This window comes from Synchiropus splendidus, chromosome 3 (genome assembly GCF_027744825.2).
Source record: "Synchiropus splendidus isolate RoL2022-P1 chromosome 3, RoL_Sspl_1.0, whole genome shotgun sequence".
NCBI lineage: Eukaryota > Metazoa > Chordata > Actinopteri > Syngnathiformes > Callionymidae > Synchiropus > Synchiropus splendidus.
Window position 1 is genome coordinate 13,689,613 of NC_071336.1, and position 27,439 is coordinate 13,717,051.

At 42.2% G+C, this 27,439-nt stretch overlaps 1 protein-coding gene across 3 annotated transcripts in view; it reads left to right on the forward strand.

Moving 5' to 3' along the window:
* nhsl2 (NHS-like 2) overlaps positions 1-27,439 on the forward strand; it is a 98,050-nt gene that overhangs the window by 22,053 nt on the left and 48,558 nt on the right. Inside the window, exon 1 of one of the 3 annotated variants that reach the window (XM_053858880.1) lies at positions 11,736-12,294. The exons of the other annotated variants lie outside the window; for them this stretch is intronic. Within the exon in view, the coding sequence (XP_053714855.1) occupies positions 12,216-12,294 (79 nt within the window). The 5' untranslated portion in view covers positions 11,736-12,215. Of the gene's footprint in view, positions 1-11,735; positions 12,295-27,439 lie in introns of those variants that run through there. 3 annotated transcript variants of the gene reach the window in all.

Consider the following 27,439-nt stretch of genomic DNA (forward strand, 5'->3'; position numbering starts at 1 on the left):
ATGCGCGATTCAGGATAACTTTTGCTAGTATGATGCCCCGACCGCCGTCAGCTACCAGTCAGACGAGACGATCCGTTTTGGATCCGAAATTGCCGAGTCAATATCGGTCTGGCGTGAAACGTCAGTGGGAATTTCTTTTTGTTCTAATTTATTTTTCCCCGTGTAAAAGTTGTTATAAGGCGTACATGATTTGAAATTGTAAAAAAAACGTCTAGAATTGACAGGTATGCAGACATGCCATTAAAACAAGAGACTTGGCCTGAAATCACCGTGCTGAATTCGAGCTCTAGCAAGCGGCTAACAAATGAATGCTAACCGGAGCGAAACACGAAGGAAATAAAACCAATTTATTTTATATTAAGCACTTTGCCTTTTTTTATTGCTTATTTGTTTAAAATGTTGCTATCTTTTCTATACAGTGTTGTTCGGTGTTATTGTTATTTAGTGGGTTTGTCTAATGAATCTAAAAAACTTTTGTGATTTAGTTGTGGGGAAAAAAACAACAAAAACTGTGACTTACAAAAAATTGTATCGGCGCGTGTGTACCGGCCAAAAAAGTGGCGATCAATGCACCCTAAGAACGACTTATGATGGCAGTTATGCCTGTCATAATGATGGTAGCCAAACAGCGTGGAACATACCCTAAAACAATGGCGCAGTTTTGCATTACTCTCCAGGTTTGCTGTGCTGATGTCGACCTCAATCACAAAACCAACACGTTCTCACTAAACACAAATTTTAAATCAGCTTTTGGCCAGTTGTTTTTCTTGTTTGTTGCTCTGCAGTGTGGATTTAAGTTGGCACTCTACTGCTGTTGCTACATAACATTTATTTAAAAGTTAAGTCACTTGCTCCTGTGCCACCAGCGACGTTCAGCTAATTGACTGTCACAGATTCCACCAGGCAGCAACGTCTCTGCTCAGTGGGGTTTAAAGACAACACTGTGTGTGACTCATTGGTCCTCATCCATTATTCACAGAGCTTTCTTCCAATGTGAAACATGTCTGCTTATGAAATCCCTCAAATATACCACACACTTGACGCTTCCTGTTGTATTTGCTTTGTTTTTGGTCTTTGAGGGAAGCTAAATGTTTAACTGCCAAACTAACAGTGATTATATTGTGATTAAAGGAACTTTGGGGGAGACCGCAGGAGGCGAGTGGAATTAAAGAGCATAATGAAGCAGAACTAAGAGGTGAAAACAAACATGGTGGGGAACATATTGTGATCTTTTGGAGGACCGATCGCCTCCACAGTGCTGGTGTGTACTCCAGCAGCGAAAACAGATTCTCTTGAACTCTCTTCTGAAGGCTGCGCCCAACAGCTGAGTTGTGGAATGTTCATCTGGAGAGTTTCAATTCCAAACACCCCATTCGCACATTCAACATTTGCTCTGCTCACCACTTGCACCTTATGCCTCATTTCTGCCGTGCTTTATTGAAGAATGGAGAGAAATGTTGCAGTGGAGAAAGTGAGCAGGAGAAGAAGCCATTGAAGTGGGAGGGCTCCAATAATTCCAAAATACAACCCCCCCCGCCCGGGGGGCCTCTATACTTCACCCATCACTTCCAGCACATGATCAAACCGAGGTTATATAACTTGAGCGGGGTTCAGAGGCAGACGCTTTTTTACATCACTGCACTCTCAAATCTCACGTCTTCACAGTCTCGTTTGACTGCTAAATGAAGACAAGGCTCCGAAAGTGGAAAAACAGAGGACTTAAATCCAATTACAATGCTGAACACAATTTATTTGGCAGTTTTAGGAGGGAACACATCAACCCAAAAGTTTTGCATCGGAGCTTGTGCCCTCTTTAGTCAATGAGTTTGTTGCAGCTTGATGAGACAACTTTCTCTGAAAAGAAGAGTTCTTGGATAACTATGTTGCACTCTGTATTCGGTTGTTGATATGCCTGAAGATGCTTTTATTTCAATTCTCCATTCAAGCCCTAATTCAGCATCACCGTCCCAACACCTGTGTGTTCATTCCTTCGCGATGCAGTCGCATGATTTCCTTCCTCCTCTTCTCCCTTCTCCTGTATTTGGGCTGGATTCTATCTTTAGTCGTGCGCCCCCTGGTCATTTGACTAATCCAGGACATCATGTTGTTCACACCACCGTTTATATGTGCACAGATGTTTGTTGCTCACACGACCTTCTTGTTCCTCTGAACCTGTCAGAATTTGTCAACACAGCGCGTGACAGAAACAAATCTGTGTATAATTTCAGTTTCTGTGCGTCCAGAACGCAGCCTCTAGCGGTCTGTGGTCCTTCTACCTCAGTGAAGACACACGCGAAGTTGACATTCCTTAAAATAGGTTAATTACTCACAGTCCTGGCCCGACCAGATGTTACCTCTGTTAAACTGGCAACACTTTTATGCTGGCTGCTGGTGTGAGTTAACCTTTTCCTGGTAATCCCACCTGAGGTTTTTAATATGTTCATAATCCACAGTCCTGTCTATCCTCTATCTTTTCTGCACTTGTTTCCCCTCGCACTTTGATACATTTTGACGTAAAGCCACAGAGAGAGGTTGCAGCGTAACAGCTGTGTTTTCATGTTCCATCCGTTTTCTTCTGTGTTGTGGTCACAGCGCCGCCGCAGAAGTCAAGAAGCCAGACTTCCCTCCTCCATCTCTTCTGGGACCCGGTCCCTAGTCTGACCTGAAGCGTCCTCTCTGATGAAAGTGTACAGAGCACTTCTCCGGAGAGATATCTTACATGTTAACAAGAAGCCGAGATGGCTGAGCTTCTCACCCTCTCCATGCTGAGAATAATAATTCTGCACAGTCTATTCGGTTCTTTCTCAACACAAACACAAAATATACATGTCCGTTAATTTTCTAATTCTTAATCCTACTTTGTGTGGGACCAATTCATGACAAAACAAGGCTGGTCCCCACAAGGTTAAGCCTCAGTTTGAGGATGAACACCTCAAAATAACTGGGTCATTATAATTTAGGTGTACGTTTGGTTCAGAATCCTTGTTAAGGTTAGGCATTTTTTGGATGGTTGGGTTTACGGTGAGAGGCTTTATATCTCAGGTAGAAAAAAAACGTTCTTTGTCTGTCTGCATTTCCCGTCATGTGCCACAGTGAGTCTACCTCCTACACCTTGACTTATCTTGTGCATCCTCCTGGGTCACACCTGTCTTCCTCATGTCCTCCTCTATCACATCCATGAACCTCAACATTCGTCCTCCATTTCCCACAGCAGCAGCAGGTAGTGGATGTGTTGTTCCAAGGAAAAATATAACACGTATTGTTTGTCATTCAGTGTTAATTGCATCTCTGTTTGCTCATGCAGAATACATCACAGTTTATAAGTTGGGAATTGACAATCCCTGACCAGTGTGACTTAAAAAAAATACAATAATACATACTGTTTCTGTGTTTCCATGTGTCTAGTTTTACATTATGTCAATAGATGATGTGTTCGCTCACTAACATGCGATTCTTGGTGGTTTGGATCATAAAACTAATGATGATGTGAAGTTCATAATAACGCCATTTCCGGATGTTAAGTTACGGCTACTTTTTTCTCAAGGCCTGAACCCTGCGGTTTGTACAACAACGTGGTGAATATATGGATTTTTACAGGCTAAATAGAGTCATGCTGCCAAAATATTGAGCGTCGTCACTTCAAACCGAGGGACTCACAGGTGTTTTATTGACCTTGAAGCGACCAGGAGGACCAGAGAAGAGAAGCAGCAGCTTTAATGTGGAAAAAAAAGATGTAAGGAGTTCATGATTCAAGTTCAGAACATTGCTGAGTTCATTTCATGAGTGAGTCTGGATGCTGGACCCGGTTTTCAAAACTAGTTTAGAAGTGGTCCTCGTGCATTTTTTAGCCGGGTGCACCGCTGACCTTTCTACGGTGCAGACAGCACCACTGCACCCTCGGCTTATAGACTGGTTTACGTGTGAACATGATGTTATCCTTCTTAGATTTAGTGGGTGGGGCTAATATTCCGGTGCACTCTATAGTCTGGGAATTACGGTACGTATAATAATTTAGCCAAAATACCTTGAGTCATAACACAACTGCTTACCTTGTTGAATTCACTGGTGACCTTTACAAAACGGAATTAGTGGTCGTACGTACCAGTTCAATTAATCTGGACTAAAAGTCCACACTCATACAGACTCTCTTGACTTAACCATGACATCGCTGTAAAATCAGGGCAGAAACGAAATCCACCTGGATTAAACACTTTCACACAGAGCGTTTCATCTGTCCTCTCCAGAATTGGAATTGAAGTGTGCAATCTCTTGTCTGCGATATGAAGTTTCCCGTCACACTCAAAGGTGTGAAGCATGAAAGAAATGAAAGGGTTTTGTGTATTTGCACACCTCAGCATGACGCCTGCCTTCGAAAAAGTTCTTGCCCTGATTCAACTTGTTTTTATTTTGGATTTCCAACTTTGTCAAGACTGCGTAGGCATGACAGAAGGAATTGAGTTGAAACCAAAGAATAAAAGCATCACTCTTTATATCCATTGAGTCTCCTTTTTATATTTGTCATTGTCATCTGGACATGACTTACATTACTCTGAAGGGTGGGGCTGCACTGATCCATTGGCTGGCTCATACTTCTTTGTATTCCCACATTACGAGTAACATTATTATTATTTTAAATTTTAGCAGTAGCAGTTGGAGATTTGGCTTGATTATTTAATGTCCGCGCAGGGACACAAGTGCTCTGTGGTCCTGCATCCGATACTGTGGTGATATTTGATGGCTGAACAGGTGAGTTTTAAGTTATTGTATTCACTGTGTTCATTTAGAATTCATTTAAATGTTAGATGGTCGTTCAGGTTGTTGAAGCTAGACCACCGTCATTGTTGGCTGTAAAGATAAATCACAGCTGAATCTTCCAATGGAGAAATGTTTGTCCTCTTAAATTCCTTTTCCATTTTTGGCTGAGATGAGAATGTTTGCATTGGCGTCTTGTGTGTTTCTCTAAGTTCCCTTGTTTGAGAACCAGGCCAGTGATAAATAAATACGGTGTGCCCATCGGACAATATTTTAGGAGGAACAGAGATTATAGGTGATATCAGCATGAGAAACGGTGAGGTGGAATGAAAACATTGAAACAGCATTGAAAACGTTCTCCTTCTGTGCCCTTTTCTGTACGGTCAAAGAACAAGATGGAGAGAGCTTGTAGAATATGAACTAAAGAAGTAGTTCAAAGAACGACTGGGGGTTTGATGAAATGTCTTGTCAGCAAGGTAAAATCCTGAAAGAGTGCACGAGAACTTCCCAGTCATTTAGCGTGATGGCTGATAAGTCTTTGATGCTTGAATACAGTCGACATTAAATGTGCTGTTCGGGGGAAAGGTGGTGAGAAGAAAAGAACAGGTGTCTGATTCCTTTCTTTTTCTCCTTGTGGCTTCAACTCTTTCGTGTAAGTGACAGGATCGAATTCAGGCTGAAGCCCACAGCTATATTTATGGGAGGCCCAGAGATGAACCCGGATTAGTGATGGTTTAGGGATATTTGTTAGAGAGAATCTCTTTAGATTTGTCTGTGAAATTGTTTCTCATTCACTGCAGACAGCATTTGCCCTGCGGCGAGTCGCTGGTTTGCCTGCGGCTCCACACGTCACATCTGAAGTCATTTTGCTAACAGGGTGTGACAAGATACCTCATCCAGCATCCACATTCGCGGTACCTGCTATAGCCATTAGACAAATCATTTAGTTTTTCAACATTATAAATTCAAGAATTTCTTTTGATTTCAAATCCTGAATGTCTCAGCTCCTTCCGATTGAATAGTGTGGGTAAATGAGGTGCACTGCCCTGAGGGATGACCCTCGGGGGACAGGGCCATGGCTCTTCAGATATCTTGGCCGTGAGCATCAAATACAGAATCCCTTAAACCTTGCTTTTGCCATCTGCATCGTAGTATTTTATATCCAGTTATGCATTTTGAAATCTCATACTAAAGTGTCTGCGTACGTGACATATGTGCACTTGGTCATAATGTGAGCTGGTCAATGCATCCATTTCCATTTGCGCTCTTTATGGTGCCGGTATTCAAAGTACTGCTGTCAATAAGAGTCATAAATGGTGACTGAGCTGATGAAGTACGACGCCTTATTTCAGCTAAACTTTCTGTCGAGCTTAAACTGTGTCAGTTTGGTTCTATTTCCATTTCTGAATGATTGATGTACACATTCTTGGTTGAGCTGTTCCTGCAGTACTTCTGTCAGAGCAGCTCTCCAGGGGTGAAGAAGGGAAGTCTGTTTCTTATACAAGGCCAGACACACATTTAGTTCTGCATCAGTTGTGTTGCTAATAAACTGGGGAATGATCCGTTTAGCTGCTTTTGGAGAGGCGAAGAAAAGCCGGGCCAAGACATTTTTCTCACTCTGGATGTTATTACTGCACTTGCTGTGTACAAACTTAAGCATCCAAATGAAACTTCAGGCACTGCCGAGGTAACTCCATACGCCGATGACAAACAAATGTGATAAGAGTGTGATGTTCTATTTGTCTTTATTGGCCTCGGTGCGCTTGTAATAAGACTTTCATCTCCTGTGTTATTGTTTTTCGCTTTATTGTAATGGAGTTTTATTTGGGACACCGACAAACAGAGGCATCACTATTTATTTACACTTACACAGTCTGGTTCTCTGCACGCCAGGAGTGCTGGAGCAAATTAAATCGGGAACATTGTCGGGCTGTTTCGCCGTCGCACTATCTATGGCCATTATATGAACAGACTGCATCTTTTGTATGAATGTGAGTGGAAACTCCTGAGCATGGAAACAATGAGAACAAAGAAACGTGGCAGAAACAGTCATAATGAATGATGATATGAATAACCTTAAACGCTCATTCGGCAAACTTCAAACATGACTTGGGGTAGTGACTGGAATAGACGTTTAGGATTAGGTCACAATAACACATTTTTTTACTGGTCAATAAATAAATACTGGTCAAATAATTGCCAAAATTATTTTAAGACCAAATGAACCATTAATGTAATGCAAGTACACCCTTAAAATGTAATGTTTTTATTTATAATCAGTATTTTACCGTTGTATTTGTCTTCCAAAGATCTTCCATCACTCCATGTTGTTGCTCACCTCACACATTAAGTTTGAAGCCTGAATATGAGGCATTTGGCTTTGTATCTTTCCTCACGTTATTACCACGAAATACAGAGTAAATCCTCCAGTCAGCAGGTGAAGACAGGCTTGTTAGTTGTAGCAGTAGGAAAGACGAAATGAAACAAACATGGCAATTAATTGAGGCTGCCAAAAGGATCGAGTTTTTCATTTTTAATGATGGTACGATTCATTGACTGAGTCATTATTGTGACAGGCCTAATCAGGACACAAGCAGCAAAAGAGAGTTCTCCCAGTCGGTGCCTGGACGCTGTTAGAGGTAGTGTTAGTGTCTTGTACTACTACTGTCCTGGAAGACTATTGACCTCCTTCACTTTATCCACTTGACTGGCTAGAATCACCTCTCTTTCTCCCTGGTTTCTGGGGAGAGAGAAGTCTCAGACACTTTGCTGGAGGATGGAGAGAGTTGGAATCAGATTCACAAACAACAGAATAAAAAATTGGCAGTTTTGAAAGTGATTTTTATTTTGTTTCTACTTTCTGCTCTGACGCTAGTCAGCTGTACTGTCAGAACTCAGAATCCAACTTCTGTCTCCCCAAAATTTTTAATTAGCAGGAAATGTTCATGAAAAAAGTATTGTATTTAAAAGGGAAAAAACAAGTTGCTAAGCATTTTTATGGAATTGTTTCAACTATGAGATGTTAGTGACATAATAATGAATTTGTTAGTGCGCTAAAATATATGAATCACTGAAGCCTCTTTGGTGAAGTAGGTGACACACTACATTATTGCTTTAAGGTAATGTGTTTGAATTTTTTTTTTGTCCTGTTTCTACTCCTTCCGCACCAAGTAAACGATGAATTAACTCGAGATAAGTGGTGCTCAAATTCCAGAATTGGTTTCTTGTTCTTCTCGGAGAGCTCAAGAAAAGTAGTTGAAGCCAAATATATCACAAATCTCTGTTACAAATATCAGAAATATATGAGTGTGGGGGTAGAGATGGAAGGAAAATGAAAAATGCAGACCTTTGCGCCCTCATATTGGTGCTCTGTCTCCTTCGAAATCATAGGAATTCACTCATTCCTCATCTCCTTCCCCCTCTGTCTTTAGCTCCCCAGCTCATCTCATTGTGCATTCTTCCCTTCCTTCCTTTTCACTCTTTCCCTTCCTCAATCCCATCGCTCTGTGCCGCACTTCACTTTCAATTTCTCTCATTCCAATTGAACCTCATTGTCTCCCTCTTTTCATTTATTCATTCATCTACTTGTCAGTAGACCTCTTTCTCGCTGGTACCTTTCCTCTCCTTCCCTCTCGTTCTGTCCTGTTACACATTATGGCCGAAGGTATCGTGTTCATATTACTGTCGTGCAGGTTGACCACCGAACACCAACGTTAATCTGCCTGGAATAGCAGCGTGTTTGACAGAGCGGGTTGCAGAAGGGATTTGCCTGTGGAGCCTGTGGAGCATTAGTGGGATCAGACGTTCTGAATGATGCTGGATGATAAATCTGTCTGGCTCAATGTGCCAGTTAAGGTTTACTATGGGCTTAGTTTAATCACTCCTTTATAAACACTTTGGGCTCAAAGTTCAATTGAAAAAGGTTAAGCTAATGTTGTAATACGGCATTAGAGTCATTGACGTTTTTTTATTGATTCATTTGAACATTTCATCTTTTGATTCTCCACACATTTGATGAATGCTCTCTCAAACAAAAAGAACATCTACTGTTATACACTGTAAGAAATCTGTGTGTAGGGATGTGACACTATGTAAATTACTTTGCATGGTTATCGTAGCCAAAATGATCACGGTTGTCATTATTACTGAGTTATTGTTGCAAACTGCTCAAACGTTCAGGAAAGTACTTTAATACACTGATCTTTGGCAGGGTTTTATGTAGTTAAAAACAATAATACACACTCGTCTTTCCAACAAATTGGATAACAATAAACTGCTTCAAAATAAATAAGATGTAAATTTGCGAACCACACAATTAAATCTAAACATATCTGGAGTGCAGGTGTCTGCATTTCAAATAGTTTGTCTCACTCAAAGCAGCTCCAGCACCACTGGGTCTGGTGCTGCATGTCCATGCTGTGTGGGCAGTGATGTCATGGCATTGCAAATCACCACTATAGAAACAAAGAAAACAAAGTTGAAACAGAAAAATGAACATCATAACAAAATGATAACATCATAACAAAAATGTGCAATATACTTAAATAAAATAAAACAAATGCCCAACAATGAATAGTCAGTCCAGTCAAAGTCCACCACTGTGATAGCAGTGAGCAGGAAGGAGTGGTGCAGCGAGGGTGGACAAGATGTGCTGCCCTGCGCCGCCAGAGTGAGAAGGAGGCCATGGAATGAGAGCGGGAACCCGTCTACCACGAGGGTCAGATCTGCTGCTAGTCATGGCTCCACACTAGCTGCCATCGTGCCTCACTCTCCCACTGATGCTGGACTAGCGCTGCCGATCTTACTGGCGCCTTTGTCCAGTTGTTTCTTTTCTTCTTGACTTCAGGAACGGAAAGTGTTGTGGAAGAATTGTATTGTATTTTGACCCAGTCATGAGAAAGCCAGAGGTATTTTAGTATAGTTGGCAATCACTAGATACAATGTGTTGATGCTCCTTACTCATCACACTCACACCTGGACTGCTCACATTCAAATCTCTCTCTTGACATACAGTAATGGCGTCATTGTTGTCACTTTATGGAATCCAAATGCCCTTGCTTTACATTATTCCACTTAAGCCACGTGAATGGGAAAGTGCTCTCTCCAAATATGATGTAAGCTGGTGGTGGGCTGATGAGGGCTCATGAAAGAGTGTTCCTATTGTCATAGCGCAGTAGGTGGCACTTTTTGAAATGAAAATTGCGAGTTTTCTTTGAAATGGTTGTTCCAATCCAGTGACTTTTGAGCAGACAGCGCCATATTGTGGGCTCTGAAAATAACTACACTGTTTCATGAAACGTCATCAGCACACCATACATTGGTGCATTTTTGTGTGAAACAGTTACATGTGAAGTGAGCTATATATTTTACATTATGTTCGATTACCGTTAGTAAGGTTGAATAACCAAACTATTAAGATTAAAATATGCTCAATCACTTTCGGACTATTTTTTCAGGGTGACAGCCAATTTGTTTGTTCGTTCAAGTGTAAAAAGAAAAACTCCAGAGCAGACAAATGTATTTCATTAAACTTTCAGGGTTACTTGGAAGTGTGCTCACTTGGAAGCCATTTGATTTCAGTGGGGGTTGTTTAGTGCAATTCTATTCAAGATTGTCCTACAGACTACTGATTCAGATTCCTTGTGCAGCGCCGGTCAAAACCAGATAAAACTGGAATGCATGACTTAATAAAGCACAGCATACAATGGAATCATTGAAATGAATCAGCTTTTATGTGACATGTATTCGAAGTGGGTTGTTGAGGTTATTTTTACATTGCTTTAAGGTACGACATGCCGAAATAAGGAGGCTGCAATATTGCAGTGAGAATGGCTGTTATGACACAGGGGTCAGTGCGTATTGCTGTTATGCTACGTTGAAGAGGCTCCAGACCATTGTCTACATGAGCTAGTTCAAAGTTTGTTTGTTCATAGTTCAGAATTGTTTATAGTGAAAAATAACAAGTTAGTTTATTTGTTTTAGCATGTTGCTGCGAGCTATTGTTATTGAATATAATTGCCAAAACCCACATAGGTCCACAGACAGCTAATATTTTATTATATTATTATTATTTATTTTTGAACCAGGGTCACCATTCAGGGAACGTAATTACCCAAAATATGAACATGTTCATGAACCCTTAGGTACAACTCCAGGCTTCTACATTATCAATGGAATGTACTGTTCCACAGTGCCACTGGGAAGAAACATGGAATACATGTTTGATGTAAGTGGTTCCCAGCAAACTAAGGCAAAAACATTCCAATGCAGTTATTTCAACAGTTACATATAACAATACAGTAACAATAGTGATCGTAATAAGGTAGTATTTTGCTGCTGTCTGATTCAAAAAAAGCTGAAGCATTTTTGCTGGATTTTCAGGGCCCACGAGATGGAATTCTCTGCTCTAAAATCTTTAGAACTCAAGAACCATTTTGATGAAACCTGGCATCATTTTAAAATAGTCTGAAAATGAGGACTCTCTTTCATGAAGCCCCATCCGCTCTTCACTAGCTGCAGAGGCTCAGGTATGAGCATGCCGGAGCAGATGCTGAGAGGTAACAAGCTTGTCACAACAACGTGGACATAAAAAGTGTCAGGGTGGAGCACATTTGAACTCATTTAAGGGAGTCAAAGCTGGCTGTCATTTCTGACCTGTTTTTGAAAATATTGTGAACCACCCACATGAGTTTCTGTCACAACTTTTATTTTAGTGTCATGTTATTTCTTGACCCTTTTATCTTGTCTTCACATTCTAATGGACAGCAATGTACTTAAACTCGGACCGGGTTCATCAGGTCTTGATGATTATGAGTGTGTCTTTAAGGCTTTTTCTGGTCACATCTCTGAAAGTGAGGCCATCCATCACTCCCTTTCTCAGCCAGGACCCCTCCCCTCTCTTATTCCTTGCTCCAGCTCCCCTGCTCCACACTTACATTCCCCTCTCCCTTGCTCTGCTTCTCTCTCTCTCTCTGTGGCAGTCCTCTGATTGGTTCCTTCCCGCCTGGTTCTTTATGAATTGAACATCCTTTTCTGGATTCGATTGGCCGAGCTCTAATAATCACAACAAATACACACTCTCTCTCTTTCACGCCGGCAACAACCATACCTTTCATTGAGACGTGCAAACGTCATGCGCACTCTCCTCCTGTTTGTTTCTTTATCTCTCACACACACATGGACACACTGACTTATTTTGTCAACAGCTCACGTAGCAAGGTGCACACACACACACACACACACATTCTCTCTTGTATGCCGTCACTCTGCCTTGCTCTCTCCACACACACGCCGGGTCACAGGCAGCAGGAATGATGCTGTGAAGCTTTCTTCATTCACACACGCACACACACCTTTGCTTGTCGCTCTTTTGTGCACTGACTCACGGGACAAACACACACGCACGCTGTCACCCGTTCTCGCTCAGTCAGTCGGTCAGCTTGCATTGTTGGAATGAGCTGGTGATGTTTTGGGACAGGAAGAATAACATGGGCAATTCCCAGAGACGACCCAAAGGAAGGCACAGACCGAAATCGGCAACAGGTATTTCCTTTCCTTTTAAATCCTTCTCCTATTTTGTTTATTCCTTTTTTTTTTGCTTGCAGTCAGTCATGCATCTGTTCTCCACCCCACCGTCCAACCCTCTCCAAGATGTACATCCAGGCTCCGTCCATCATTCTGTGCGCTCTACTTCCCCCTTGACTGAATCATGGAGCTGTTTTCATTTGACACACCAACATTGAGAAGACAATCTTCATTCATACGAGTTGTGTGTGACTTCCAGTCCGCTGGGCTGTCAGGTTGGGATGAATTGGGTCAGTTGGTCTTTTGCCTCTCGGCATGCGACTGGGCAGCGTGCGCTCATGTGTCCGTTACAGCTGAGTGTCTGCACATGTGCAGGTTTGAAGCGGCACGCTGCAGTCTCGTGCACACACCAGAGTGTGTGTTGGAATTGTGCTGCACAGCTGGATGGGATTAATAATCGTCTCTTTAATTACCTTGAGGTAGTGGTGATGTGCAGGAGAGAGATGACAGGGCTTGTAAATCTGCCCTCTTACCAGCTTCCTGTGTCGGACAATAAAGCTGAGGAGGAACAGGAGAAGATGATGGATGAAAGAAGGGAATCAGAATTCGAGTGTGGTGATGCCATGCTGCAGCACACACTACATTGCAGCCAGTGTAAACAGGCTCCCTCTTCATTTCCAGTCACACACAATTGCAGGCTCTACATGCACGTTCCCGAGAGACAATGTGCATGTGTGGAGCTCAGACCCAAACGCTGCAATATGAGCTCACACCTTCAGCACGAGATGCTCGCACACAGACGTGACCTCCACTTTTATCAGGATTCAATGCCTATTTATCACTTGTCGAGACACCATTTGAAGCACCAACCGCTGTGTGACGATCCGGGTATTAAACTACTCAACGATTACAGCCCATAAAATTGCTCATGTATAAGGAAGGCCAGGTTGTGTCGTCGCGCGTAGTTCTTCATTGAAATGATCCTCACGCGTCCATTAGCAGCAACTTCCGCTCAAACAATAGAAGGAGGTTTGGGGCGAGACAGTCGCCAGAACTGTCCAAAGAACTGATGCCTTTCTTTTTCGCTAAAGATTCGTTGGTCTACCATATGCTGTCGTCTTCTTTTTTTAAACCTTTCATTCATCCATATGAACTTATGGGTATGTTAGTGTGACCTTCAGTAGGGAGGGCTTGGTTTGACGCTTGTCTAGGCTGCCTCGCTCTGATTACTGAGCAACTCGGCTCTCCATGCTTTACAGCTCTTTATCCAGCAAATAGTTTGTGGCAAAAATGAAAGGAAGTGTCATTTCTTTTCTGCTCGAACTACTGTATCTTTGCTCTGCAAGGACACCTTGTGAATTTGTCTCCAAATGGGCCGTTCAGTGTTTGCGACCTTCAGTTTTTGTTCTCCTGTTGACTTAGTAATGCCTTGTTACGATGTTCTAGTGTTTTTTGAAACACTTCTGGAATCTGTCTTCTTCATAATCTCATAATCTACAGCCCTGAATAGAATCAAATGGATTTCAACACACGTATCATTTTGCTTTATGAGTGTTTCCCTTAAAGCCTCTCTTTGGATGGAGCAAAACCCTTTCTCAGGCTGCTTTTGGTTCATGCTGTTGAAGTCTTGATAGAAAAGGTGCAAGCCTCTTGTAGTTTGAATTTCAGTTCCTGGGAAAGAATAAGGGATTATGAAGTTCTGATGTGACGTTGATGAGTGGCAGTTCAAAACAGGATTGAAAAGTAATTTGCAAAAATGAATTCTGAGATCATCAGGTGGAAACTCGAGGGATGTTCAGCAGAAATAGGCTGGTATCACATGATATTTGGTAACATTCAGTGATGTAACTAACAAAATATTTGTTATTATACATGGGTCAGATTAGCTTGTGATTTAGCTGTGAAGCCACTACTCAAGAACGTGATATAAGGTCAGCCGTGACTTCCATCTTCACATTTTTATTTTAACTTTATAGTCCTACTGTTGGTGATATCGCAGGAGATCTGCAGCTTCTATCACATCTCCTCCCTTCATCAGAAGCTTTCAGTGATCCACATTTATTCCAGCCACTGTCTGAGCGTATGCTCCCATAAACCAGGAGAGAACTGACCGATTTTGGACTTAATGGCAAGGATAATGTATGATGAAAACTACAGACAGATTTTGATAACTTTGACCTTCTTGTCCATCCTCCCATATAGTACCTCCGGCTAGACCCTCCTTGACGAATGAGTCATCTTCGCCCAGTGAGCTCTGGCTGCTACGTGGCTGTCTTCTGACCATCCTTTTCAGACACACTTAGAATGAACTAAAATGCAGCCCATATGCATTGACTTGGCAAACTCTTCACGGGTAACGTGAACCTTGGAGAACACATATAACAAAGTAACGTCATGCACTGTTGTAAACTATTGGCTGCCATTAACCCGTTCCAGCAGACAAGAGTAGCAAAGACCACTGCAGCCGCACATCTGGATTGCAAGTTGGCTGAAGTATGATGAAACTAGAGACTTTTCAATGTGGAATGCTTATCCCAGATTTCCTCCTACAGAAGTCACGTCATTGTTGAATGTGAGTGGTAGTCTATTTGTGCCTTGAGATTGTCATCTGCCAAAGGCATCCCCTGCCTCTTTTCCTGGGTAGATGGGACAGACTCCCCTTCTGTGAGTTCTGGGAATAGTTGGCATCGGAATTGCACCTGCAGAGACTAGAGATGCAGGAAGTTTTGTCCTTAATTCATGTTATTCTTATTCAAGAAAGTGAAGCTGCTTCCCCATCTATCATCTTTCGCCATCGCCATCTGCGATTTGTCACACTGGTTGTTCATGCTTTGACAATTTGAATACCTAACAGATGTTTTGGTATGGGTCTTCACGACGCTTTTCCCAGACACATGCACCCCGACTGTGTTCATTCATAGATTCTCAGATCGGTGATGTAATTTTCAGCTCAGCCTCCCCCTGCAGCAAAAGTGCGAAAGAGAGGATGAGAGAAAGAGGAATGCAGAGATAATTGGATGGGGATGAGCTAGGTGGAGAAAAACTAAGAGACGTCTGAAGCGAAGACGTGAGACGAGATGTGGCCTGATGGGCGGTTTGAGGGAGGAGGCGAGGAGAGCAGTGGAAAGATGCAGGTTTTGCTAAAAGAGAAAGACACAGAGCAGAAGAGGGTGAAGTAGTGGAGGAGAAAAGGAATGGCTAGTATGTGGCCTGGTCGGCTGTTGCCATGGAGACCATACAGGTGTGAAAGCGGGTCAATTAAATGCCGACTGGCAGTCAACCAGTGGCTAACAAGCATGTGTGTGTGTTTTCAGTGTTTGTCCATTTAGTGAGAACACTGGTCGTGCGTGGCCTACTGATCCGACGCATGGCAGGCGTGTCCTCCTCCCTGATGTCCGCGTCAGTTTACTGGGAGGGTGTAATGTGGAAACTGTGCTCAATTAGCGATGTGAATAATTTGCTCAGCATTACAAGAAAACGTGGCCTTTCCTAAATGGAGAATGATGATGCAGTGTCACAATGTAGCCCAGCTTTGTCATTTGGAAACTCCTTTTAATAAAGTGAGGTCTAATGAAGTACATCATGTTGACAAACAGCTAATGGTAGGAACGTTGTGCATTGTGTTCTCAAGCAAACTGTTTATATTATTATTATATTATTATTGTTGAGAGTGTCATGGAAACACTGAAAAACGTGTTGAATCGGTGAATCTGCCAGTGATATTTTTCACTTCCAGATATTGAATCAGATAAAAAATACATTCTGAACTGTCACACTTCACTGCCTGAAGCGGTTTGTCAAAACTTGTTTCTCTCTGTCCATACCATAATGCCCTTATGAAACAACAATGCTCATTCAGCTGCCACAATCTGTTCTCTATATTCGTTCTCCGCAAATAATAAAATAAGTATTGATCAGATATGCTGGTAAATTAGTATTGAACTCCATGTCGCCAGACAAGGATTTTATTATGATGATGCTTGTGTGGTCTGTCTTTTGAATGTTGCTATTATTTTGTATGGAGGATGTGTCAAGGTTGGTGGATGTTTACTTGGTCTCCTGGAAGTAGTGATGAACTTATGATGCTTCATGAGACAGTGTCTGCATTGCCAGAGCCCACTATATGGCACTATTTGCTCTAAAATCTTTGGAACAACCATCTCAATGAAACATTTTTAAGTTCCTCTGACTGTGGTTTCATGAAGCCTTACCAGCCCATCACTTCCTGGAAAGAATGCCTTCAATCATTAAGACGATAAGGTGCTATATTTGTTGGTTCGTAGGTCTTATCGATTTCAAACTATGATGGTTTTTCTGACTTCTATATGGGAGCATCTGGTTGCAGTATAGTCAGAGAGCACTAAGCTAAATTTCAGGTACATTTTTCAAATATTTTTAGGTACATGACAATGACAAGAAAAGGAGACTTTGCATTCTTTCCGGTTACAGTATGAACTGGTATACGATCAAGCCTGTTTCCTTCCCGTTCCAGAACCTCTGTAACCTATAATAGTCTCCTCCTTATGTATTGGAAACTATATTATGTATTGAAACACTTGTTTTTAAATTTTGATGCCATCAGAGAAGCCCATATAACCCTAATTGTCTGCAATGTTGAATTAAAAGATGTCTGCGATTATTATGAGATTATTATTATTAGAAGTGGTTTATTTAACATGACATTGCAAAAAGCTCAAGTAAGCTTGAAACATTGTCACAGATTGTCAACCCATCAATACTCACTGTATTCACACGTACATAGCAGCAGTTTCCAGTCAATATACAATGAAATCTGGAAAAAAAAGTGAATACAGATACACTGAGAAAATACTGAATGTGCTAAATTGGCAGTTGTGGTTGCATGGCAACACACTGGAGGGTTCTGAGTGGAATAAAATGATTCTGTTTGTCCAGTGCTCCAAAATGGTGTTGTTATTATGTCTCCCGCTCTGTATTAATCTAAGTTGGAGTGCAGCATGTTGCCGTCACTAACTTAAAACTGATGAAGCAGCTTTAATGTTTCGACTCTTGCTGAGTGAAATTTTGGCGCTGGTGTTTAAAGGTGTGGAGAGCATTAATAATCCGCTCCATGTGTGGTAAGGATCTTGCTAACTCAGCTTCCAGGCTGGACCGCCTTGTCTATTATTCCACCTCATATTTAGATAACCGTGCGCGTCACTTTCACTGCAACAATATCCCGTCTTTTTCTGACTTCGTTCAAGTGTCTTCTAGTGGGCTCTATTTTGTACTAGTATGAGAGATTCTTTATGACAATTGTGATCATCTACTCTTGGACATTGTCTTCTTCATCATCATCCTCATCTCCGACACCTGGTCCACGCGGCATGGCTGCTCCAAGATAGGCTGAAACGGATGGCACTGTTTCTCTCAGGCCACATCGCGAAGCAACATAGTTAGCTGTCGCTTTAAAGGTACCTAGTGCATGGCCCCGATTTGACCTCAATATAGACCGTGGTGTTTGATTTGTGGCTGGGGTGACAAGTTGTTTACGACTTCCCATGTTCATGTCTAAATGCAATAAGATCACCTAGGCTAGGAAGCCAACCCTACCTGGCCCTGAGAAACCTCTTCCTGCTGTTCTGTTGCAATACGGAGCCATTCCCAGGTGCCACTTGCCATGCCTGAACACCTCCCACAGAGGTGGCGTAAGTAGAGCGGATCCAAGCGTAGTGGCCTTCTCACGATGCTATGGCCTTGCTTCTCATGCTTTCACTTTTTGTAACTCCTGCCAAAATTCATTTCAGCCTCATGCATCCACAGTACTGTTCTTTGGGTCACTACCCAATGTTCATGACAACAGCTGAGGATATGAGCGTAGATCTATTGCCGTCACGGCCAGAGGTCCATGTGTTCTGTTGAGCTCACTCTCCATCGTTCCCTCACTTGTGAACAAGGTACTCAGACACCAGAACTCTGCCTTCAAGGGTGGGTCTAATTTCTGTGATGATGCTGGTAATTGTGAGGGGAGCAAAGCATGTAGTCCAAGTACAATGTGCTACAAGTCAATGATATTTATCAAATAATATCAATAACAATTGAATATCTGCAAATATCTGAATTCTCATTTTGTCTCAAGATCTTTTTTATAATATATTTTTAAATACTGTGGCTCAGGAGGCAGACAGAGAAGATATGAACATTTATTGATAATATGATGATTATTTGTGTCGATCTTTTCTTTTATCACTACTACAACCTTTAAAAATGTGTGTTTCTTTGAAGGAAAATATATCGGGAAGTGGTGGGACGGAGCAGGAAGCAGGCACAGAAGGGGAGGACCACTTGCTTCCCTCTGTTCTCGCACACTAACAGAGAAACATGGTGCCAGCTACAGTACTGCGCTGTCTCACTCTTTTAATATTTTTATCCATCCTGTTCTCATTCTTGCCTCAATGAGTCACTGAGTTTACCTCCGTTTGCCGCGTGCTGACCTCCTGCTCCTCCTCCTCCTCTTCACCCCACTCGCTTCCTCCTCCTTCTCTTCACCACTGTTACTACTTTCCCTCCAAGTTTACATGAGTGTGACAGTGTCGGTGCTGGTGAGTGTTGAGGTTCCGCCATGGAGGTATTCTGGTCCAGATTAGGTAAGGACAGTCACATTGTTTGTTCAGTTGAAATGCGTGTAGAAAGGGACTGTGATTCGACGTGAAACTGTTAAACTGGTAAACAGTGAGACTTTAAGATTGATGTGCTATAGGTGGAAAATCAGACGCTTCCTAAGCTTTTACATTGAGAGACAGGATGGTGCCAGTAACTTCTTATACATGTTGCTCCCAGCAGGAGTTTCAGCGCTGGTGTGAGAATGTGTGTGTTTGTGTGCAAGTGCTGTGTGTTAGCTAATTGTTAACAGCCACTTTTAGGATGCTAACACTGCTAATGTAAGGGAATAAACATAAGTTTCTGTCACAAACTCTCTTTGGCAATAAGCCCAGAAACACAACTAAAAATATTTTAGCTCACCAGGAGATGTTCAGCACCTTGCAAAAGAGCCTTTATCCACCTTTTTTTTTGCTGACGCTTTCTCACTTTGCAGTAATAACCCTCTCTATTTTTTTCCCCATTCGATCGCATCTGCTGTGTTTCAACTGCTATACTCAAAATACATTTGTCAAAACACTTCAAGGAGCATAGAAAAAAGAGTAATTTTAAAATACAAGTGATAAAATAGTGTTAAAAAAACTCTTGATTATTCATGTCATGAATTCGTTTATATAGGAAGAGGCAGCTTTTATTCATGATAATTTGTCAGTGAAAGCAAACTTTACAATAACATTATTAATTTTTAGGCTGTAATGGTCTGTAAAGTATGACTCTCCAAGTATGAAATGATGGCAGCATAAATTGCCTGAATATGTAGTTTATCTATAACCCAGTGTTGTGATCTCCAAGCTGGTTAACTGATGATGTGTCTTTCAGATTTGATCTGAATCTGACTTGCGACTATGTTATCAACTGCTTTGTTATTAGAGCTCCATGTTTCCCCCTTTAAACTGGAAAGTTAAATTCCTACATGGTGAAGTACTGGGAGACGTTTGGAAATTTGGTCTTGTCGGTTTGGAACCGACTGGGCCACACGTCTCGAGTGGAACTGATTCAGGAGTTAACTTATCTGGTTGAGTTAAAAAAAAATGTGTGTTTAACACTTTTGAAAGACTCTTTGTGTATGCAGGCGCCCACACTTGGCACAGCCTCACCCTCACACATGACTGTTAAGAAGCCTCAAAGTCAGCTGAGGTCATCTGTGTGTCTGCTCCCTCTTAATCACACGCACTCACACACACTTGCATGCGCTCACATTTGCAGAGCAGGCAGTATAATCCTGGCTGGGTAACAGTGTGGTTTCTGCTGAGTGACAATACTTTCCAATGGAGCAATTATTGTTATTATTACAAGACCCTGCTCAAAACCTTCTCTGCTCTTCTTTATCGTTCTCCCTTGTGTCAAATGGAGTATGTAAAAATAATCTCGTCATGTGTTCTCAGAGATTTACATGTGACAGTAAAGGGAGTGTACAGCTTCACGTGGACAATTGAACAGTTCTCCAACTGAAGACCCAATCTGGTCATAATCACTTTTAAAAGATCCAAGAGGATTTTATCACTCCTACACACGTGTTTCTTTTTCAGTGCCTCGGTCCTGATTATTTGAGGCGAAAGCAAGACTTTCCTCTTTTGCGTTGACTGTAAAGTGGCTCCGAGCAGTCTGCCCAGGGGCCTCCTCCTGGAAATACAGTCGAACCTCGGTTTTCAAACATCCCAGACTTCCAACAAATCGGAATTGGAACGAAAATTTCGAGATTTTTTTGCTTCTGATTTCGAATGAAAATCCAGAACTCGAACACCCCCGAAAAACCACGACGCGCTCTGTTATTGTGTGTAACGCAGCCTCTGTATGCAGACGTGTCCCGTTAGCTACATTTACTGACTGTTTTTTCTCAACATTGAGGCGTAAAACCTTTCCTGTCTCCGCACTGGACCGTGGTAGAGTGTCACAGGGGAGGTGCTCGCTCTCAAGGGTTTGATGTCCTGTTGTTGGCTGGAGCTGGGACAGGGATGAGGCGAGTCTGGGACAGAGCGTTACTTGATTTATGACTTTGTCACAGCCAAACTGCACAGAAGCGCACATTCAGAGCTGGACACGCACCGGGCACCTCTTCACTTCTCCAGAGACGTCACTCACTCGGCAACCCCTCCCACATGCAGCGGCCACACACATAGACGAACAGCACCTGCAGCAGACACTCTACATTCACTCCTACAAAAGCCTATTTTAAGGCTTGGAACGCATTATTTCCATTAATTGTAATGGGAAAAATCGTCTCCGATTTCGAACAAATCACTTCTCGAATGGTCTTCTGGAACGGATTGTGGTCAAGGAACAAGGTTCCAATGTACTTCACCAGAGAGGCACCCCAAAAGGCATCCTGACTAGATGCTCAATGAGAAGGCTCTAGTCTGAGCCTATCACAGTTGACTAACTGATCGTCACTCTTTTGCTAAAGGAAAGTTTCTGCACCCTGTAGAGTGAAAATCATTTGGGCCACTTGTTTCTGCATCTTGTCTTTTTCAATAACTGAGTACAGTTACATGCAGACTGTGGCCTGACTAAGACAATAGCTCGATTAAAGCTTCAGGCTCTCCCGGTTTACATGCAGTGTAGAGAAAGTCGGATAACTGAGTAATTTACCTCCATGACAAGGGGTGGTGCCTGGAGCTCTTAGGTCCTTCCGGTTCAGCTGTCTGTAGTAGAAGAACAGGCAAAGCTGGCAGGTAGCCAGGAGCAGTTTCAGACTGTGGGAGTCTGTGAGACTATGTTCTTTGTCATGTCTTTATAAGAATGATAGATGTCGAGTAATGTTGTCTCCTTAAATCAACAAGTGTAGAGTTTTCCTCTCAGCTCTGCTGTTTCTTAGCAGACAGAGGCCGATACAGGGTGAGGGTTGTGTCCCCGTCTCAAACCTTGTGCAGTGCTGCATCGCCCCAAGATACTTGAACCCCTCCTCTGATCCTCATCCCAGCTGCTTCAGACTCTGCCCTGAACTTCTCCAGTAACAACCAGATGTCTCAGCTAGATGAAGCCAATAGAAACAAATCATCTACAAATAGCATAAATGAAATGATGTCACCTAACCATAAACACTCTCCATCCTGGCTGCGTCTAGAAATTCTGTCATTTAAAATTCTGAAGAAAACCATCGACAAAGTCCATCCCTGGTGGAACACCTCCTCCAGTTGAATTCAGTTGCTTCATGTCCAACCTCAAATTAAGTTTTATGCTCGTCCTGCGAGGGAACATTGCAATTCTTCCAACCGTAATGCCACATTTTGACAAAGCACAGACAACAACAACGTGTATTCCCAAATTGCTGCCTGAAATGTTTGATCTCACAATAGAATGACAATGGAGGAAGTTGAAACACTGAGCATCTGTGCTTTCAGGGCAGAAGAAAATCTGAAAAAGACTATATTCTTATCTGCTTTTTGTACGGTGATTTCAAAGCCTTGTTGTGTTTGTAAAATCATTTTTATTGATAGGATTTTTTACAAACTAGCAGATGGCTGTTCGACATCTGGGTGGGACTGTTGGCCTTTCTGCATGGAGTTTGCATGTTCTCGCTGTGTGCGAATGGGTTTTCTTGAAGTTTGCCCCCACAGTCCAAAAATCATTTGGGGTTCAGGTCAGTTGAGCACTCTAAATTGCCCATAGATGTGAACGTGTGAGTGAATGGTTTGTCTGTGTTGCCCTGTGATCAACTGGCAACTTGTCCACAGTGTCCCTTGCCTATAGGCCCTCGCAACCCTAGAACCCTAGAATAGAAGAATAGAAGAAGACGGTGCAAATCATTCTATTCATGCCATAGATAGAGCTTTTGTGTGACTGATCAGTTTCAGAAACATTTGGCAATGTAGAAGCAGGACAGTATCGCTGCGGCTTCCTCAAACACGTTTGCCATTCTGACGGCGATCTCGCCCTTTTCCTCATCGACCCGAGAGGAAGACTTGAGCCAGGAGAGATTTTCTCTGGAATATAAATATATTGTAGGACCAGAAAATGCCAAACTAACACTGCTGTCTGTCTACATTGTTCATCACTGACAGATGAAGAGAAGACAGCAATAAAATGTCTGCTGCTTCATTTATAACATTGTCACCTGTAATGAGATTTGAGATTTAAACAAATGCATAATTTGATGTAAACAGGATTCTGTCGTTCTGGTCGTCTGTTCCTAAGTGAAAATGCCATCTTCAATTACTTCATACTAATGATCTGAGGCCAATTTTGCCTTTGAAGATTTCTCTTACCGTGTCCCTGGATGACTGGATCCAGTTAGCTGTGGGTCTGATGAGTAAGCAGAATTTATTTGAAAGCAAGACACCCGTGTGCATGAGTTATTATAGGAGAGGAAATCCACATTTTTTAAGTCTGTATTTCTCTGTTATCGTTTTTGACTGTTGACAAAATGCATTTCACAGAATAACTAAAAATGCGAGAGGAATGGTTTTTGCTTCACAAATGAGCAGAAGGTGTTGTGAATGAGGTTCTGTTTCACAGATGAGGTGATCACAGTTGTTTGATCAATTTTGTTGCAGCTGTTGGCAAGTATCACCTATACATTTTACCACCAATAACTACTTGGCTTCAGGCATGTGGATGTGTGGCTGAATTAAAGTTGTCATGCACTGAGGTTTATGAAACAAGTTATGAAAGGTTATGCAGTTTAAAGGCCCATTTAAGCTTATTTTACGTACAAAATTGTACCCGACTGTTTCAAACCACACGGATCACATACTTCCATGTGTTCAGTGTATTGGTATTGCTGTTAACCAACATATCCACCAGGGGATCAGCGCCGATTTGAAAGTTTAGGACAACAACAAACTGTTCCAGGTGGAGTTTGTACAGCAGACCATTAATCCCTGAAAAATAATATTCACTAAGTGTGCTCTCTTGACTACTTTACCCAAGTATTTGGAAGTATTTTGATGACTTTTGATGCCAGTCCAATATGGTGAAAGAGACCATAGAGAAATGTTGCTCCAGAAAGTGTCTGAAAAGCCAACTCTTGTGGTGGCAGTGAGTCTTGCTAGCTAGAAGGTGCTGTCCTGGCAATCTGCTGGACAAATAGAGGTAGTGGGAGATAAGTGATATATCTGTCATGTTCTAGAGGAAGGTGCAGTTGCTCTTTTGTTCCTGTAGCAGTGTTCAACTTCATCACTTCCAGAAAGGCTTCGTTGTGACTTTGTGCTTCACTTGACTTCTGACAGCAATACATTTGCAGGACACCCACGCATGAATTAATGCATGCTAACTATTGTCTTCTGCTATCCGACGCTGTGTCTTATCGTCCACTTTATTTGTTTATTAACTGAATGACTTTGCTCTCTCTATGTAGTCGAGCAATATGAGCTAATCATGAGGAATACATTTCTTTAGTGATTTATATATATATATATATTTTTTTTTCAGCATGGGTTGATTAAAATATTTACTATTTTCCCCACATAAGATGCAAAGTAAATAAAACCAAACAAAACATTTAGACTGCTGTGCTACACACTCAGGTCTCATTCATTTCTGTTTATTGGTTGAGCCACCATTGAAGCTTCTTCTCACCATTCATCAGAGGCATCAGACATTCCAGTGAAGATAAAGAGTAGGGACATTCTCAACTGGAATGGAGATATAATATTTCTCTATCTGTGTGTCTCTAACCAAGTATTCTGAGTTGGGGTTGCTACACATCAAGATCATATTTAAAATTCAGTAAAATAGCAGCCCAGATAACTTGTTATGTGGAACTGTGTATAATGCTCTGACATTGGAATAATGGAAACTCAATTACGGCACCATTAAAATCGATTGAGAAGTGGAAGCCAAGCAGACTTTGCAGATGATCAACGACATAGTTCATTTCTTAAATGAAGAAAAATGTAAAAATGTATGACCCTATTTATGTCTTCTGAAGGCCAACAGCAAAATGCAGTAGAAGCAGGTCAGCCTGTTTATTACCCACGTCTGTGAAGAGGACAGGAGGAGAGGAGGAAATGGACGGTGTGTGCTTCCCGCCAATCTGCACTGACATGTGCCTTCTGGAAGTCATCAGAGAGACAGCAACGCCGGTGATGTCCAAAGAGTATTGATGTAATGGAAATAGAGCTTTATAACATCCAGTCGCTGAACAGTCCAGGCATGAATACAGAGGTAGAGATGGTTAATAATAATGTCAAGATAAGTCCTGCAGGTAGCTGTTAGCTGATGCCAATTAGGTTTGTAGTTGTGTTGTCAAACACAGTTAGCTGTAGTAGAAACGAGTCTGGTTTGTAGGAAGTGGTGCCAAAACAAGTCAGCAGGCCTGGCAGCTGGTGATAAGCTGCCTCAGGGGATGGTGGTTCTGTTCTGACTGATGAAGACTGTGTCAAAGTGGGCCGGACAGGATGCTTGGCAAATGAACATGCCACGAGACTCTGTGTTTTATTGTTTAATAAGGAAGGAAAACAAAACAAACCCACATATTTGGAATGAAATCTTTGTTATTCACAATCTGGGACGGAGAAGGAAGTGGCCTACAACAAAACATTTTGGGGATTCCGCTGTCTTGACGTTGAGAACACCTTCAGAATGGTTCTGCTCTCGTGCACATCTGTGGAAGAAAAGGAAAGCAGGATGTAAAGACAGGGTTTCCGCCACATATCAACATAACACGTATCATAGAGTCCTAAATGATCTCTTTTTAAAGACGAACTCTCATACGATCAAACAACAAACACTGAAACTAACGGATAACACATAACACATCATGGAGGTGGACATGAGAACATGATGGTTTTCACCATGTTATTGTTAAAATCCCAAAAGAAACATCCAAATGGCAGAAGTCAGTTTCTTCGCGGAACTCAAGACGTGCATTCCAGCCGACATATGAAGAGACGGACTGCCTGAGGACGGCTTGGATTGGAGACAGATTTACTTCTTATTAATTAAAAACTAATGTTTATATTGTCATCAATTTAGTCAGTGACAAACCTTATCCCCTGTTTCTCAAGCGCTTTTTGGTCGGCTGATTTCCGTTTTGTAGGTTTTAGGGGGTTCAAAAAATCCTAGTGGAAGCCCAGCAATATGTGCTTTTCTTTCTTTTTTAAACACTATTTTTGATATTTACACAAGAAAAAAAATACATATTGAATTTCAGCATCTCTGTATCATATCCTGGGTGTGTTCCATTTCCTAGTGTCTTTGCGCTCCGTGCTGCGCTTTGCGAAACAACACAGAACAATTTTAGGCAAAAACCCATGAGCCTCCTTAGATGCCCTGGATCCAGTAAAGGCATGCGTGCTGTGGGCCATGACTGATCTGCATCAATTCTGATCTGTGAGAGGTGCAGCTCGAAGGTGTCCCAGAAGCGGCCAGACGCTTGGAGGTGATTTCCATGGGCCTTTCTTCATGGACTGGTTGGGCTCTGCGCCAATCTGGAGTACAGTGGACCCCTCAGGCAGATGAAAAATACATAAATAAACAAAACAGTTCATGTGATCTTTCAGTCACACTTTACACTGAAGCGTCATCGTGACGGTGGCGCTGGCGTCATAATTATATCACTTGAAATCACAAACAATCAAGAAAGGGATTCAATGAAGAGCAAACACGTCAGGCGGTGAAAATAATCTTAAGCCAACGCGTTCATTTGAGCATGACAACGGGCAGAAAACTCCACAAGGCTCCACCAAGGGGTAAGGTAGCTTTTACACTGACTCAGACCCACGTTCATTTTGCTCAGAAAATTGAGCGAAACCAAACTTTGGCAAGGGTGCGACATTTTGACTGAGTCAACATCAGTGCAGCAAATGATGTAACAAGAGCGACTCAATGTTGCTAAACACACAGCGAACGGATGTTTCCGGAACGCTGAGGATTGAGTTGTCCAATTGTTGCTAGGGTTAACACAGAACAGAATAGTTTTCTTCTTTTTGGATGACAAACAACAATTCTGTGCAGACTGTGCCCTGCATGGACATGTGAGTACAGTCAAAATGGGACAGCCCAGCAGGCAGCAAGGGCAAAGGTTTGCATGGTGAGTGCCGGAAATGGACTTGGGCCCATCTGGGCTTGGGCCCAGTTTTGGCTTCCGGGCATTGAGCGTGACACGTCTTTGGCAAGATCATGAACAAAATGTCTCTTATTAACACAACTTTGGTTTGAATATTTTTCCTTTTTTCCATCATGACCAGTTGGTACACTTTAAGTTTGTCTCTTCCCTTTAAATATGGACTACTCAACTGGTGGCCTGCAGGCCACATGTAGCCTTCAAATGCTCTACTTCCATCATTACTAGGGCATCCATGTCACAATGCAATAGAATAATAGAATGCAAAGTGCTGTGGAGAAGCTTCTGTTGTACGATTTGTAAGTGAACATAGTTTTGAAAGACCTCTGCTACAGCAGCACCCAGACTATGGAAAGCTATTTCCCAATCTGTTCTGCTCCTCAGTCTCAGTTAAGGTTTTTAAAAAGACAGTGAAAGACAAAACCGCCCCTCTGGCCCTTTCAATGCTGTGACTCTCACCATTCCGTTGTTCAGCAGCACCTTTCTAAACCTATGAGTCTGGCTTCTTTACAGTGCGGTCTGCTGCTGTTTGTCACATGA